The following is a 16,003-nucleotide window of genomic DNA, read 5'->3' as shown; positions in this document are numbered from 1 at the left end:
CTTGGTTCATAAACCCGTTTTCGGCTTGTTTGAATAGAAAGCACGTCACATAGTTTCAAGCTTAGCTTCAAACATCTATGTGACAGCATCAGCATGTTTGGAGCTTAAGCACGTGTCCATCCTGGGCCACCCGGAGTTTGGAGGCGAACGTGTTACAGTTGCCCTATCAGTGCACGCCGGTCGTATCTGCATTATCCCGTCTGAAAAGAGAAAGGTATTCATGCCTCGAACAAGGAGCTAGTAGATATCCCTGGTAATGTTCCTGTAATTCAACTTTGTCAGCAGAAGCATAGTCAAGTTTATTGATCCTACTGTATGCAGAAAATGAGGTGTCCAGACTGGCGTCACCAACCGACGGTCAGAGTATGGGACCACGTTTATTGGCGTAGCTGTTGAGTCTTTTTGCTAGGGTTTTGTCAGCATGCTGAAACCCAGATGACTAGGGTCCTCAACAGGAATGTTCGAATCAGAGGTCTGGTTGCAAGCTTGAAGTAGCCTGAAGTGTTTTGGTTAACCAACGCAATAGAGAAGTGACAAATCTGCCTGGTAATTTATTCACCAAGATTCAGTTTTCCAATTACATCTGGGAATAACAAATCGTTAATCACACACGACCTCCAAAACACAAGGATCTTGAATATTCCTCACCAAACTGTCCAACATCCGGATGACGTTTCGCGAGGACATTCGCTCAAAAGATTTCGAACATCTAAACCCGTTCAGAAGTACCATAGAGGATTTCACTAGTTCCTACAACTCTGACTGTGAGGATGGACATACAGAGAAACAATTAAAAATGCGAACCGGGATTACGCAATCTAGCAACGTCCTCTAACAGTCCATAGAGGATTTCACTAGTTCCTACAACTCTGGCTGTGAGGATGGACATACAGAGAGAGAATTAAAAGTGCGAACCGGGATTACGCACTCTAGCAACGTCCTCTAACAGTCCAACAGAAGATGCTGGATTGAACCCAGTATAAACAAAAACAGAAATGGAATGCTGAGAGCCTTGATCTGTTGGGTGAACTGTTGTGGGTTAAAGTCAAATGGACCAAGTTCTGCTCATTGAGATCCCACAGTATAATGCCACTCACATCATTTGTTCAGCCTATGCTATAACAGTATGTTGAGATTAATGATGACCTTTATACGGAAATGTTGATTCCTAATCGAAAAGGCCAATGTTGAGGCACCTGATAAGGAGCTTTCAGTCATTCGTGACGATCCTGAATATCAAAGGGAAAAACGGTTCGAACGTTTACACACAGAATTAAGCGAGGTTAAGCAAAACAACCAGTTGTCTATGCTCATGACGTCTACAGGTGAGTTATTCTGTCACTGATCGGTACAGCACAGCGTCAAAGTGCTAACGCCAGTTGGCGGTGAGCGGTTCACACGGTTCGGTCGTGTGAACTGAACTATTCTCTTCCCAGGCCGGTATCGTGATTCTGATTCGGCGTGCGATAACATGGATACCACGTCAAGACAAGTCACAGTAGGTCCAGCGGACGGGACACTAACTCGTATGGGGATGTAGGGTCAGTAACCAACAGCGCACACACATGCTTCGGACGACTGGCCAGATGGAAGGCCGAGCCGGAGCAAAACAGTCAAGGATTGATAACAAGCAAGCAAGCAAGTAACCAAAGTTATTGAAGTCATTGAAGCAATTACAGACGAAAAGCACCAAAAAGCAGTGGAACAAATGCTGTGGGGCTCACAGAAAGATGGCTGATACAAGGAGAGGCCTCCACCTGAAAATAAAGCAGAATGCCTCTCAGTGGTGTATCAGAGAGTTTATGCGAGAAGAAGCTTATCGTATGGCGGAAGACTGGATTGTTTAGAATTTACAGGTACTAACTTTTGGTGGGAGGAGTTCCAGCAAATACATACGATAATCAGACTTCAAGCTTAATGCCGCAATGGAGTGTCCAGATATTTAATCCTAGCTTGGTTTTCGGGCCGAAAACCAATAGCTCAGAAGAAAAAGCAGTTTGAGGTCTCTTCAACAGTTCTTCTGAAGGGATAGTACTGTGTAATGGGTACTTCCTAAAATTTAGGAAGCGCCTGGTGATTGATAAGGCAGCAGCATTGTTATCCGTCATTTATATATATGGACGGTTTATTCATTGTTCCCAATCGGAGTTGAGATCGTACGTGAAGATATCATTTCTGTAAGCAAGGTATTACAGTGAACTTTCTGGTAATTCCGTCTTTTTTCAGGGTCCCTAGAAATGATCCACACTGACCAGTCGAACTGTAAGGTTTTCCAATGCTTCTACGGCGGTTCCATTGAGGTCGATAAAGCTACGGGTATGTGGAACACTGATGATGCTTCCAGTCAGTCATGTTTTTGTATGGATGATATAACATGATTCTTAATACTGGGATCGCCATGAAAAAATTCAAATGATGAGAACAGAATGCTGGTGTATGACTGTTGCCTCAGTTTTGACCCCTTATGCCGTTGAAGAACAGAAACTGCGACTATATGAGTTCCATCTCAGCTGATTCAGCGTTTTTCACGGCAACCGGAGGATCAGTACTATCAGGTAATATTAGTTAGAGATTTCTGTGGATGGTTCTGCGTGATACTTAGATAAAGGGAACTCACAGCTCGGTGTGATAGTACCGTAAATAAGACTGTCAGGCGAGTTTAAGAATCTACCAGATCGAGTCTTTTATTTCCGTGTTTAGGAGGAGGGGAGGCAGGCTGACACAAACGAATGATCCAGAGTCATCCAATGGGATGAGAACAATAATTAGCCAGTAAACTTTTGAGATAATCAATAGTCCACAGCCGCACAGGACCGCATTCTGAATCGCGTCGCTGATAAGGCGGACAATATATGCCTCATAGTGGCGAGAGGCTGGACACAAAACATAACACCTCCAACAGAGTGTTTCAGGACCGCATTCTGAATCGCGTCGCTGATAAGGCGGACAATATATGCCTCATAGTGGCGAGAGGCTGGACACAAAACATAACACCTCCAAGCAGAGTGTTGTTCTGTTATAATAGTTCTGTCTTTAACACAGGTGGTAGTTTAGTATGATCCTATCTCTAATGAATTATATGCCTTGTGTATGTAAGAAAAAGCATTCCCAAAAATTTCAGCTCATCTAATTGTATTTACTCCCCTAGGAGTGGACCAAGTGAATAAAGCGGTTGAGATAGGTCTCAGTCGATTGCCTATGTCACAATGGAGTCAAGCCGAGGTGCATATTCAGCCATCTTGTTTGCAAATCGTAAGTTTTACTGGTTGTTTATGGGAACCGTTTTTTTGCCTGCTCTTGTTGCCATAGCAACGAACGTTCTAGAAGTTTAGATTGAACTACGGTGAATTGGTTATTTGCTTTTACCTCGGTTCAAAGGAGTGCATAACAAACCGAAATACTGCCCCCGGGGTTTCAGTGCAAAGGCGGCCCAATCGTTTGTGATGAAAGACCGCTGACTGTGCAACTTGCGAACGAAGGTGACAGTCGTAACATATACCCAAGGTGTTCACAAAGAATGCGAAAAATAGCCTAACCTGTTTCCTGGTGTAAGATTTAGCTGCTTAATATTTTCGGCATACCATTGCTACTGGACACGCCAGACTTCTAACGTTCAAGCCAAGGCCACTAAAATCCGAAAAGCTTCGTTGTTGGAGAGCTAGGGCGCCACTGATGTGGGACTGTTGGTAAGTCCAATCACGTTTCGAAGGTTGCACGGAATCCTGTTTGAGTGCAAGGCTTTTCTTCGACTACCCATTTGAATTACCGTCGAATATTTAGTTTAGATTATATGGTGATATGTCAGGATTTCTACTCTATAACTGCATCACATATATATTGATTTAAATCACTGAGCGCTGACATCTTTTGATTGGCCGCTTATGCGAGAGAGTGGAGTACCAGTTGACTTGTTGCCGGTTTATACCACACACAAGATTAGTGGTAGGGTGAACAAGGGACTGGAGGGCAAATTTCAGTCAACCACGAATGAACGACAATAAGCTTTGCAACAAAGGTATCAATTACTGAGCGGAAAACAAGAAAGATCGAAAAACAACTATCCGGCGGAATTCGTATGAGGATTGTAGTAGCTGCTTCGGTGTGTCAGAGTTTGTGCGTGTGCGTGTCCGTTCGTCGTTCCACCATCGATCTGACATGTGACTTGAGTGGCTGATTGGATGCGTGTCCGATTCGTTGGCTCGCATGAGCGCTGTGGGTTGACTGGATATGTGACTCAGTTGTTTTGCTTACCTGCCACGAAAGCGGACCAGTTTGGCTGCGTGTACTCAATACACCCGTGTCCGTACTTACGTGTTCTTCGGACTTACTGTGAACTGCAATAAGGGTGTGAGCGGTGTCGACCAGTTAAGCACCTCTCCCATCAAGAACAATGTCAGTCAAAATCCTCGTGAAGAATCCAGACTTACTGACTGATGTGGGAATGACTAGAGACATTGTTTTCTAAGTCATTTCTTTATGAATGTTTAAACAAAAAACGGTTCCGTTCACTTGCGGACAGTTTCATTCCTGGGAGATCAGAAAAATAAATCCTGGCCATGCACTGGACTTTCCATGGATCATCGTAGTGAAATTAGCTAGTAAATATAACGAAGCTGAGCTGCGTTGTAACAAGCCGCCCAATATTTGCCTACACTTACGCTGAGAAGAATGTTGGTGAATGGCTTCACGGTGCTCCAGGCGATTGCGCTCGCAAAAAGGAGTGCCAGCCTGATCTGAGAGCGCTGCTTTCGAGTGTCACTGCATGATATTTTTAAAGTGAATTTGATGCTGACGCAAAAGCTACTAACGCTACTGTTATTCTAGTTTACACAGCCGGAGTCCAGCAGTTCATTGTGTTTCTTATGAGGCCGTTTGCGGGGGCATCACCATCATCATCAAAGACAGCACATTAATGTCCACGCTGGTATTGTTAATGAGGAGGAGAGGAACAGGCTACTCGTGTGTGACCTGCCCCGGACTTAAAAATAGTCCGTGATAATATGGACGAGCTGGACAAAAATAGACTTGACTGAGAAATGAGAAAAATGGGTCAACTGCCCAACGCGCGGACGCATCTAAGTGACAGTCCACACAAGAATTTGAACGATGCTGACCAGTACAAATTACAACTAATAAAAGAACAGACCGGCAACCTTACACCTAACATCTTTTAGATGATGTGCTATGTCCCGATTTCGGAAGCATTAGATTACTGTTCTAGATTATTACAGCTCCGCTAGCCCAGTGCTAGCAATCCAATAGGTATACATCAAGAATTCCCGGAGTTCAGGTCACACCGGAGTGTGCACCACTATCAGTGATTTGCTGATCAAAAGGCAGATTATGCCTTCCCCAACTTACTTCACCGCTATTTCAGATACCCGATCAACCTCTCCCTCCATTTCTCCGGAAGTCCCTTCCACCTCCAAACATTGGAAACTATAATTTACGTATCCCATTAATGACCCGATGTCCCGTTGATCGCATTTTTGCGGATAGGTCAATCCATCTCCCATTTTTCAGGGTCTCTCAGTCGGTATATATTTCACAGTTTTTACGGTCGATCGTTTCGCTGCTGCGGTTTCTTTTACTACGCATATACTGTACGCAGCCAGCTCGCTGTGCGCCGATGGTGTAGGGGTATCATGCAACCCTCCCACGGTTGCGACCCGGGTTCGAATCCCGGTCGGCGCACGGCCCTTTTCGCGCCCAAAGACCCACCAGCTTGTTCAAGTAATCAACCAACGGTACACTAATGCTGACCAGTATTCTGTTCAGCCTTCTGTCACAAACAAAAACATAAAAGCAGTTGGTCTAAAAGGAAAAAAGAGGGTGCAGCTTTAACTAGCTTTTCATAATGACTAACTGGTCTTTCAACAGCGAAAGCGTTGGGAAGTTCGAGCAGCGACTATTAAGTGCGAGTAGTTCTGACAATGTGCCTCACACAGCTCACTCCAGTGGAATGATCGCCAATTGTTGGTTTGCTTGATCTCTATATGGAGGATCTTCTTGGGGTGGATATTTTGTGAAAAAATCATCGTTCGGGGGACACCGGTGCCATTCGCCCAGTACATATTGTTGCTGTGCTGCGTGATGAGGGCGAACGGCAAACAGGATGCATCTGTATTGTTCGTTTGAGTGTTTCTTGGGTTTCATTAATTGGTTGAAAAGGGAATCTTTTTTTCTGACTTATTTGCTGGTGCGTAAATTTTAACAGGGCATTCAGTACGAAACTCAAAGCCAACTGCTTCTCTTGATGAATCTATGCTAGATGATCATTTTACGGAATTCCAATTGGCCGGTTTCTCAAGAGTGGGTGCGTCAGTGATAAACTTCAAGGTTCGGATGCCACCCGCCATGTGTGAGCCGAATTTCGAACCATCAACCGGTTCGATGGGATAACAATCTGAGGCGACGTAGTCCTCAAGGGTATATCCTTTTGGTAAAGACAGACAAGAAATAAATATGTTTACGAGAATTTACCACTGAAGTTATCCTGAGCCCATTGGATTTGCTAGGATAAATTGGCTGAACCAGCAGAACTGCCATTTTGATCGCGGTGGATGATAGGTTGTGCAAAAAGTGTAGCTAGAACCATACTACTCACGAGTAACATAATCAGTCAACCGTTGATGACGAAGGGCACTTAGAACATGGTTTATTCTGGCAGCGACAGGTGTGCGCCTGCATGTCGCAACTGAAATTCAGTTTTCCGCGGTGCCTGAGCGTAATATTCCCAAACCTAATTACTGGATTTACAACGATCGTCCTATTTTTTGATGCGTCACGGTCATCAAGTCAGGTCACCGACCTTTAAGAAGCCTATCATTCAAAGCAGATACTACAAGTGAGCCTATTCGTCGCGGTTCGTCAACGATTATTGGTAACACTTACGACGCTGTTGCGTAGAAGTTCTCTGGTTTGGAAGTACCATTTGAAAAGTGGCGTACCTGAGTTTTTTCCACTCCATACTTGTGTCTTTATCTGCGGCTATCAAGATAGTTGTGCTTGGAAAACTTCGCATCAATTATTTATTACAATACGCGGACACCCTCAGAAAGAGCTTTTCGACTCACGAAGAGAACAAACTGTGGTACTGTTGAAGTGTACTTACTCGGAAGTGGGCATTCAGTTTCATACATTCGACAGTCCAAAAGACCGCACGAAACTTGTTGAAGTACACCTACTGTCGACGGCTGACACGATTGCAGTATGACTATTCAACTAGTGGTGGAATTCTGTGGACAATTGACTATGCACAATCGACAAATCGGACGCTGCTCACGGTTAACTGTCTATTTCTGACTAATGCTCAGTCTTACTATTTTCAAGCTGATTTGTCATAGACCAGAGGTTAGGAAGCCGATTGCAAGAGGAAGTGAGTTTTTGTTTCGACAAAACTTGCTAGATCACAGGGAACAAGTAGATGCCCAGTTACTGTAGGGAAGTCTTGCACAAGAGAGATTGACTATGCACAATCGACAAATCGGACGCTGCTCACGGTTAACTGTCTATTTCTGACTAATGCTCAGTCTTACTATTTTCAAGCTGATTTGTCATAGACCAGAGGTTAGGAAGCCGATTGCAAGAGGAAGTGAGTTTTTGTTTCGACAAAACTTGCTAGATCACAGGGAACAAGTAGATGCCCAGTTACTGTAGGGAAGTCTTGTCACAAGAGAGCGAATGAAGTTATAAGACGTCTGCAACACTGGACGCATTAGGACTGAATTCTACACTGCCGATTTTCGGATCGGAAGTACCAAGAAGCCAATGAAGGCGGCAGGAGTAGACGGGCGATCCATGGAGCTTTTAGTGAAAAACAATATCCTAAAGCCGTTATAGGGTCGGAATGCGCTATAGGCATACAGCGTATAGACTAGTACAGCATCCATAATACGAATGGGCAAGTGATTAGTCACCAAAATAACAAGTATGATTACCCGGGAAATGCGTTGTCTGTCACAGATGTGGTCGGTCCGAAGACACGGAAACTGGTTCTGTTGGTTATGCTGGTGCACCAACAGGTAAGAACTTCTACCAGCAGTGTTACTTCTCGGGCTACAAGAATGGACTAAGAGGGAAAGCTATCCACACGTCGCTAAACACAATGTTGCTCCCATAAAACCAAACACGAACTGCTGACAGTATAACACATTCAGATAACGAACATGCTTTGAGTTACAACATCTGATGCAATTATCCCACCTACATCGATCATATCCGACAAATCCAACCAGAGATTGCCACAAACGAGGGGCTTTACTCTCATCAGAGGCCATTTTAAAACTGCGATATCCGTAATTAAAGCGGTCCCTTCAGCGTTAGAAAGAAAGCAATTTCTGGCTCTCAAAATGGACTACTTGCTCTTCTCGTCGTAACCCAGATTTACTTAGTGGCTGTCAAGTTAAACGGTTATCCAAAGTACTAGTGACACATCATCCCGCTATATCAACGTTGTTTTCTCAGGTGGACTCCACAGATAATTGATTTTAAAACACGTGCACAGCAGCACTCATCAAAACATGGTGCAGTAACGAAACTTTCATCACTGTACTAGAATATCTTGGGTATGGATCTTATTGACTTTGCTTCAAATTAGGGTGTAGTTAGGTGAACCGAAAACTACTCGTTCGTTTGATGACCTAGAGGAAAGAGCAGGGCGAGAATCAAATAATTCTACCACATCGTGCTGATCCGCCCCAGCTACGGAATCCCGAGGCACGCATCCACTTCGGACATGGCAAAATAGTTTAGCACAGTTGGTTTTCTACGAATGAAGGCCAAGCATTAGCAAATAATTGGTAAATTAGACACACATGAAACCTCTCGTGATTTCGCTTGTCTTCGAGGCCGCACGGAAAACCAAGGTCATTAGTGGCGGTTCAGAATGAAGCCCACGTGAAAACGCACGGAGTGATTAATATTAGTAAAACAACAGTACACTGCAGGCTTACAGAAGGTTGGCATCGCCACAGATACCATTGCAGAAAAATTGGGGCTAATTTACCATGTATGCTTTGTAATGAGGTTTTTAGATGGTCGGATAATTAATGGCCACCACAGAAAAGCGGCAGCTCTCATGGAAGTAAGACTAACTTCAAATAACTTCAACTCAGATTCACTGACTACAAAAAAGTATAAAAAATACTAATACTTACGCAGGTCTATGCAAGGAAGTAAAATTCGCATGTCTGTTCCATTTTTCTAGACACTGAAACGAGGACCAACCATCGAGTGTCGAATTCGATTTCTATCTTTCTGTTCAATTTTCAAGACGGACGCAAGGTTAGTACTATACCTGTGCACAAGAAAGCTAGAATAAGTTCAGATGATTGAAATTTAGTCGTTAGACTCGAGCTTATTCATTCGCATCGCCACTACAGCAACCCATCATGGAAGAGACCATCCATCTGGAAAGTACACGACAGAAAATTCGGTTAACTGAGACCTCTGAAGAAAGGACAAACTCCCTTCTCCTGTGGAGGTCCACCTTGGCCTGTTCTTTCAGGCTTAAGCTAACAGTAGCCCATTAACCTTGCTACCACTGACGGTTTTACTATACTTCCATTTTAAAGTGAACTTTCATCTGCCGTTTCCCAGGCTATGCGGCCTGATTCAGCAATCCGTCACCGGTACATTCGCCTGCCACGTTCTAAAGCGGGAACCGGACGCTACAGCATTATGTGAAGCTATCAAGGCAGCGTGCGAGGTAAGTTCCCATAAGATACTTAAACCGCTAAGCTTGTGACACACTTCTTTTTTATACAACAGGTATCTAGACGATTTGCATCAATCTGTTTCACTGATTTGGGTTTCCGGCTACAGAAAATAAGAACTGAGCAGAAGATAGAAGTGATAAGGCGTTCCGGTGTTCGTCAAACATACCTCAATAAAAGTGATCAGAATGGAGGGTAGAAGTGCAAAGTCTCACGTTTCATAATACATCTAGAACACTTCTCCACTTGAAGCATCTTAATTTCACGGTGAGCCATCTTTGGGTAAAAAACACAAGTGCTGGAAACCGCCCCATACAAACGAGTAGAACTTCAAAGGTGATACACTGACGACATACTTGCAATAGGTCGAGATTTAAAACAATGCAGATCTGAGTACAATAGAAGAGGAGGCGAAAGAATCGTGGACTTATTCAGATAACACACTATGGAAAAAAGCACATGAACGCGACAGCTAACGAATCCCAATATCTTCGAATCCCTAAAATAGGAACTCAATCCAGCATCTTGGCTAAGCGATATGGCAGGAAAGGTTTGTTCGGAGTGAACCAGAATGAGAGTGAAAGTGAATAGATAAGACATTCTAAGAAAACAACTACCCGGATGGACTCTGCGAGATATTGAAGCTAGGTCACATTGAAGAGCCAGTAGTTAAAATCACTACCATTAGCCCAGATCGAAGGCTATATCAAAAGTCCACAACGACATACTTTCGGCCTTTGTTTACTACTTCGATAATGGCCTTCAGTGTTGAGGACATATTGTCCGTCCACGTCGCTTTTCTATTGTTGTACAACAAAATATACTGGGCAAACGATGGAGCAAGTATGAGAAAAGATACCAGAGTATGTCTTTCAGACCGAGAACAGGGATAGGAGAGTTAATTAAGTTCGGTCGCCGTGGCGGTGCGTCTAGTTAACACGTATCCGGTGATCAACCTTGAGTCAGGGTTGTTCACAAAGTACCGAAAAATTTTACCAGTCTTGCCGGGCCATCAACAGACAAAAGGCAGTTGGAATAAGCAACATTCTAGATTAGTGCTTTTACATCTGTAGCGTTTTTGATCCGTCTGGTGGGACAGCTTGACCATAAAGAATCCGACTACTCTGTTTCCTTTTTCAGCTCCGGTACCAACAATGTTTGGACGCAAGGAACAAAATCAGGGGTTGAAAGCTAGAGCAACGGTCACGCACGGAAACCATGCACATGATGCAGAAGCACACTTCATAACTGATGAAGTCACATGTGTATACTGTTGGGATTGTGTTCAAAACATGTACATTCCTCCGGATACCTCATGAACTTGGCCTCATTTACATTTAATTGCAGATTGTTGTGACACAAACGCATAGGTTTTCCGAGTGCTAACATGTACATTCCTCCGGATACCTCATGAACTTGGCCTCATTTACATTTAATTGCAGATTGTTGTGACACAAACGCATAGGTTTTCCGAGTACTGAGTGAGGTAGGGGAAGGGGGGCTTTTCACAGCATTCCGTGGACATCTGGTAAAGGTAGTCAGTCTCACCACCAACTGGGTTCTCTTCTTCCGAAAAATCCAGCCTTTGACTAATAATTCTCGCATCAAGAGAGTAGGGTGCTTGTACCTCACTATCCGTTTGTATACTTTTCAGATGGAAGTATTCATAAACCAGTGCGCCACCCATAAAGAGGAGAAAATCAGGACTTAGCCAACAGTTTTAGGGAGTCTAATGGCCAAGTCTCTCTATCTGAGTCAAAATATCCGCGTCACGATAAGTCTATGAGTCAGACGTATAGTCCATCATATCGAAACATCGTGGAAGAAGTATATTCACAATACTTTGAAAAAGAGACACTGTTGACATGGATAATATAATCGTTTTTAATACAAAAATAGGGAAACCATGTGCACACAATAACAAGGACGCGTAAGTAGAAATCGCCTCTGCTCCACTATCAAGCGGAGCCTGCCAGCCAAAATTCGGCCCATGCCTCAACAGACCGAGCGTTTGTCTCCTGAAAATGAGAAACGATGTAGAGGTGTTATCCTTAGTGATGGTGTTTTTACTTTGGGTAAGTGGTTACAAACATGTACATGGTAAAATTGGTGCATTATTCTCCTTAGTGATGGTGTTTTTACTTTGGGTAAGTGGTTACAAACATGTACATGGTAAAATTGGGTGAATTATTCGTTTTTTCACCTGCCCTTGCAAACCACCTGAAATCGGGGTGTGGTTGTTTATGCTCTATCAGTGCTCGGTCGTGCTGCAGATTCAAAGTGTTTAGTTCCCCGTAGGCTTTATCTATTCGTTGTAGCGAAATGCAGGTCCTTCCTCATGCTACGGCTAACCTTGGTTCTGTCAGCAGAAGCCACAGCGACCGGGTTTAACGATCACCAAACCGGTGCAAAAATTTCCAAAAAACCATGTCACTTCCGATTGCCACATTTGTAGAACAGTGCTTCTAGTTTTACAGGAGCCTTTCTGCATCAGGCTACTTTAAAACAACACTTGATTAATTGCGTGTTCTTTATTTAATGACGGGGTTTAGGTCGATTTTTGACCAATGGCGTCCAGTGTTCAAAACAACGTTTAGCGGACCCTGACATAAGTACAGTGCGCTGGTCGACTAAAGTTGAATTCTCAGAACAGTTGGTGTTTAAAAGTATCCTCGTACATGAGAAAATCAGCAACCATGTCACCTAAGCGATGTTTGTATGTCTCCAGACGAGCACAGATCCAACATCGGAGCTGCTGATATCGGGCATCGTTGGAAAACACTTGAGAATTTGTGAGGCCATATGAGAAAACAAATCAAAGTCAGATGCACGATTCTGGCGGCTCGTCACTTTGAAGTTTCAAAGGGCTACAAGGAGACGGGATATCCTAAAGCGAGACTTTGCGCTTTAAAGTGAAAAACACATGCCGAAACAACGGACCACTGTATACATTCTAGTTGGAGTAGATTGTACGAACTGGCGATGTGACGATGTTGTCCCCGTAATCCTCGTCTACTAATATTTCTCCTAGTGCAATTTCCATGTCTACATTTCCGGTCCCTTGTACTGTGTACTCGCTGACAAAACTGAAAAGAATGATGAAATGGGAGCGCCTTGGTGAACTCCACTAGTTGTGGGAAAACTTTTGAACAGCTTGTTGTAAAGCTTAACACGGTCGGATGTGTTAGAGTGTGTGTGGGGGGTATGAGGTGTATTGAAGAAGCATTCCAGAGTATTCCTGTTTGTTGCTGGCCGGCGGTATACATGCTGCTGCTCAAGCATTGGACGTAATGTAGATATGATAAGTGCAGTCTCTACCTAGTCGAAAGCTTGACTCATGCTCTCAAACTTGCGTCTTGCGTGCCGAGGTTAGGCGTCGTAGAGTTGCGTAAGCTAGCAGCCGTGTTACAACAGATGAGAGGTTTATACCTCCATGGTTGAAACAGTTGTTTGAAGTACCTTTTTGAATAAAGGTACGATGACTGACTAGCCCCAATAGTCTGGAAGTTTTTGTTGTTTCCAAATAAGTTCAAGTAACTAGACCAAGCCGGAACACAGAGACTCGTCACCGTCTTTGAATGGTGTCAGTGGAAGATCATCTGTCTCAGCAACCCGATGAAGTTTCACGACAGGCAGGCATATTAATGCCTCAGGAACTGATGAAGGGTTTAAGCTCACCGGCTACGGTTCAAAATGAGCAAGCCGAATGAAAGGACTGGGTAGAAGAAGCGATCTAGACTCTGGTCTTTATTAAATATTAAGTTTCCAGCATTAATATTTGAATAATTCACTAAGAGGAAGCCTCTTAGGCCCTTGAACACACGGTTACTGGAACCTCTTCGACAGCCCACGTCCGGTTTCCCCTTCTTGAGCAGGTAGGCGCAGTCCCCGAGTTTCCATCAACCTTATGTTCCACTTGAACGCAAATCCTCGAAGTATACTCATTTGCACACCAGTTTGCTTTGATAAACGAGAGATTCAGTTATGATTCAGTTAACTCTCCCGTAAAAATTAACTTGGTGTGTTTACAAATCCTCGAAGTATACTCATTTGCACACCGGTTTGCTTTGATAAACGAGAGATTCAGCTATGATTCAGTTAACTCTCCCGTGAAAATTAACTTGGTGTGCCAATGTTTACATCCTCCTTGGCCACGTTTGGCGGATTAGAGGAAACAGCCTCCCGATTACACCCATCTCTTCTATATAAGCGTCTATAAGCTGTATGGTTCCACCACGCCTCTATCTGTTCATACAAAGGCTTCGTCAGAGCTGTCTTACGAACCACCTAAACAAATTATTTTGTGAGGTCGAGAGAATAAAGGAGCTACAGTGACCGTTTGGAAATCGTGATACGTGCTTGCATAATGAGCTTTAATAATTTTTTCCAACTCGCGGGTCACAGAACAAGAACAAGCGCGAAGGCATTCGAGTCATCATGATCATCATCATCGACAGCATGACCTCAGTGTTCAACACCGACGCTTCACTACCGTTCGAGTGCTGAGTACTCATCTTCCAAACAGTTTAATGCAACAAGAACGAAAAACATAGTGTTCGAACTAGGCGCATAACTTACAGTATAGAGAGTATTCCACAAAACTGGATGTGTTTGACTTGTTGCACCTGCGGCGTATAAGACAATGCAGGCGAGTCGGTCAAACAGACAGCAAACTAGGAGAGAAAGACGTTCCCGATAGGAGGTGGTTGCATAAACCGGTGCACGCCCGGATAAGCTATTCAGATTGTCCAATTCGACGAAGAATCGCTCAAGCAGTGCTGTGTCGGAAGTGGAATTCACGTTTTGTGTGCAGACTGGGGTAGAAGCACTGGCTAGTTTATAAAATTCGATGACGGCCGATCGCATGGGTCTTACCTAGAAGAGAGAAAATCATAGATTTGTTATCAGAAGTGTTGGTGGCTCACGTCGTATGGATGGCCACTGTTTGTTTGATAAGTTGAGTAATCTTCAAAACGTGTGAGCATAAGCCACATATACAAAATACTCCAAACAATCTGAGGAAAAAAACTTATGGACGTAAAAGAATGGAGCTCACCAGTAGGTATGTAGATATTGGGTAAAATACATATATGATAAGACACTGATGGCCACTGTTTGTTTGATAAGTTGAGTAATCTTCAAAACGTGTGAGCATAAGCCACATATACAAAATACTCCAAACAATCTGAGGAAAAAAACTTATGGACGTAAAAGAATGGAGCTCACCAGTAGGTATGTAGATATTGGGTAAAATACATATATGGAGAATAAGACACTATCATGAAGTGTAATTCCTTCAACGATTTACAAGTTGTAGTGAGTGGCCGAAGTTTGGTTGTGAAGACACAGGGATCGTACCACCGACAGCATAGCTCAGCACACGCCAGGATTTGGTACGCGATGTGAGAAACCATGCTTTGAGAACAGCGATCCGCGGAGGGCCGATGTTATCAGCATATATCTTGAAGTTTTGAACCATGCTACGCATTTAGTGTAGTTTGAATTCAGTGAATAAAAAAAGTAATTTATCGACAATACCTTAGCCGTCAAACCTACCAAACAACTGAGAAGTGAATAGTTGAGAAGTGAAAGTGGAAATGCGGGGAATTAGTGCAAACCACCATAAGACCTTAATGAAAACGGGGGGATTAAAAGGTACCAGTGATTGTTTGATCAGGTCTGGATCAGCAAGAGGTTGCCCACAGCACTTCTGCTGTCCCAGAATTCCACTGGACAAAACAGCTGTACACACGCCGATGAGAAGATGGTTCAATGGTTAGAGAGCGGATTTACTGACCGGAAGGTTCGTGGTTCGAACCCGACCTCCACTTCTCAACTTCCCCTGTCTAGGCTTGGGCAACCTGGGAGTATCCCAGCCCTCGTGCTTCCTTTGAGTGGCACGACAGCTAGGCACAGAAAGGGTGTTACAGCTGAGCAATGCGCCGATGACTTCCGCTGGCCGGTCCCGAAAACTGATCCTTAATCTGTTCAACAGAATATTTCAAAAAAGATTGATGTAGTTAGCTGCACCATGCGATCGAATGGAATGACTCCAGTAAAGTTAGCTCAACAGAACAGTAGAGCTTCTATGTACTGGGCTCCACCTTGTATCATTGTTTGGGAGATATGGTGAAAGAATCATCATCATCATCATCAAAGACAGCAACATCAGTGTTGGTACTGATGCTTCACTGCCGTACAACCATAAGGTTTGTCTATATATATATATACATATAATTATACTAAAAGCCCTAGGGTGAAAAGAAGAGAAAAAGAGTGGGTGAGGG

The 16,003-nt window shown here is 43.7% G+C and overlaps 2 protein-coding genes across 2 annotated transcripts in view; one reads left to right on the top strand and one right to left on the bottom strand.

Annotated features, from left to right (window-relative positions):
• Positions 1 to 2,237: 2,237 nt before the first annotated feature.
• On the top strand, positions 2,238 to 9,707 carry T265_15658 (hypothetical protein; the record flags this gene model as incomplete). The annotated part of the gene is made up of 4 exons (XM_009178884.1): positions 2,238 to 2,316; positions 3,149 to 3,252; positions 9,209 to 9,285; positions 9,601 to 9,707. Coding segments are annotated over 4 exons (366 nt in total), but the record flags the coding sequence as incomplete, so codon positions are not given.
• Positions 9,708 to 13,253: 3,546 nt separating this feature from the next.
• T265_12005 (hypothetical protein) overlaps positions 13,254 to 16,003 on the bottom strand; it is a gene marked incomplete at both ends in the record, with an annotated part of 23,070 nt that continues 20,320 nt past the window's right edge. Inside the window, 2 exons of the mRNA XM_009178883.1 lie at positions 13,254 to 13,397; positions 14,295 to 14,591. Of these exons, the coding sequence (XP_009177147.1) occupies positions 13,254 to 13,397; positions 14,295 to 14,591 (441 nt within the window). The remainder of the gene's footprint in view (positions 13,398 to 14,294; positions 14,592 to 16,003) is intronic.

The sequence above is a fragment of the Opisthorchis viverrini genome (genome assembly GCF_000715545.1).
Source record: "Opisthorchis viverrini unplaced genomic scaffold opera_v5_697, whole genome shotgun sequence".
Lineage (NCBI taxonomy): Eukaryota > Metazoa > Platyhelminthes > Trematoda > Opisthorchiida > Opisthorchiidae > Opisthorchis > Opisthorchis viverrini.
Note: the sequence above shows the minus strand (reverse complement) of the source record. Positions and strands in the feature narration are given on the sequence as shown.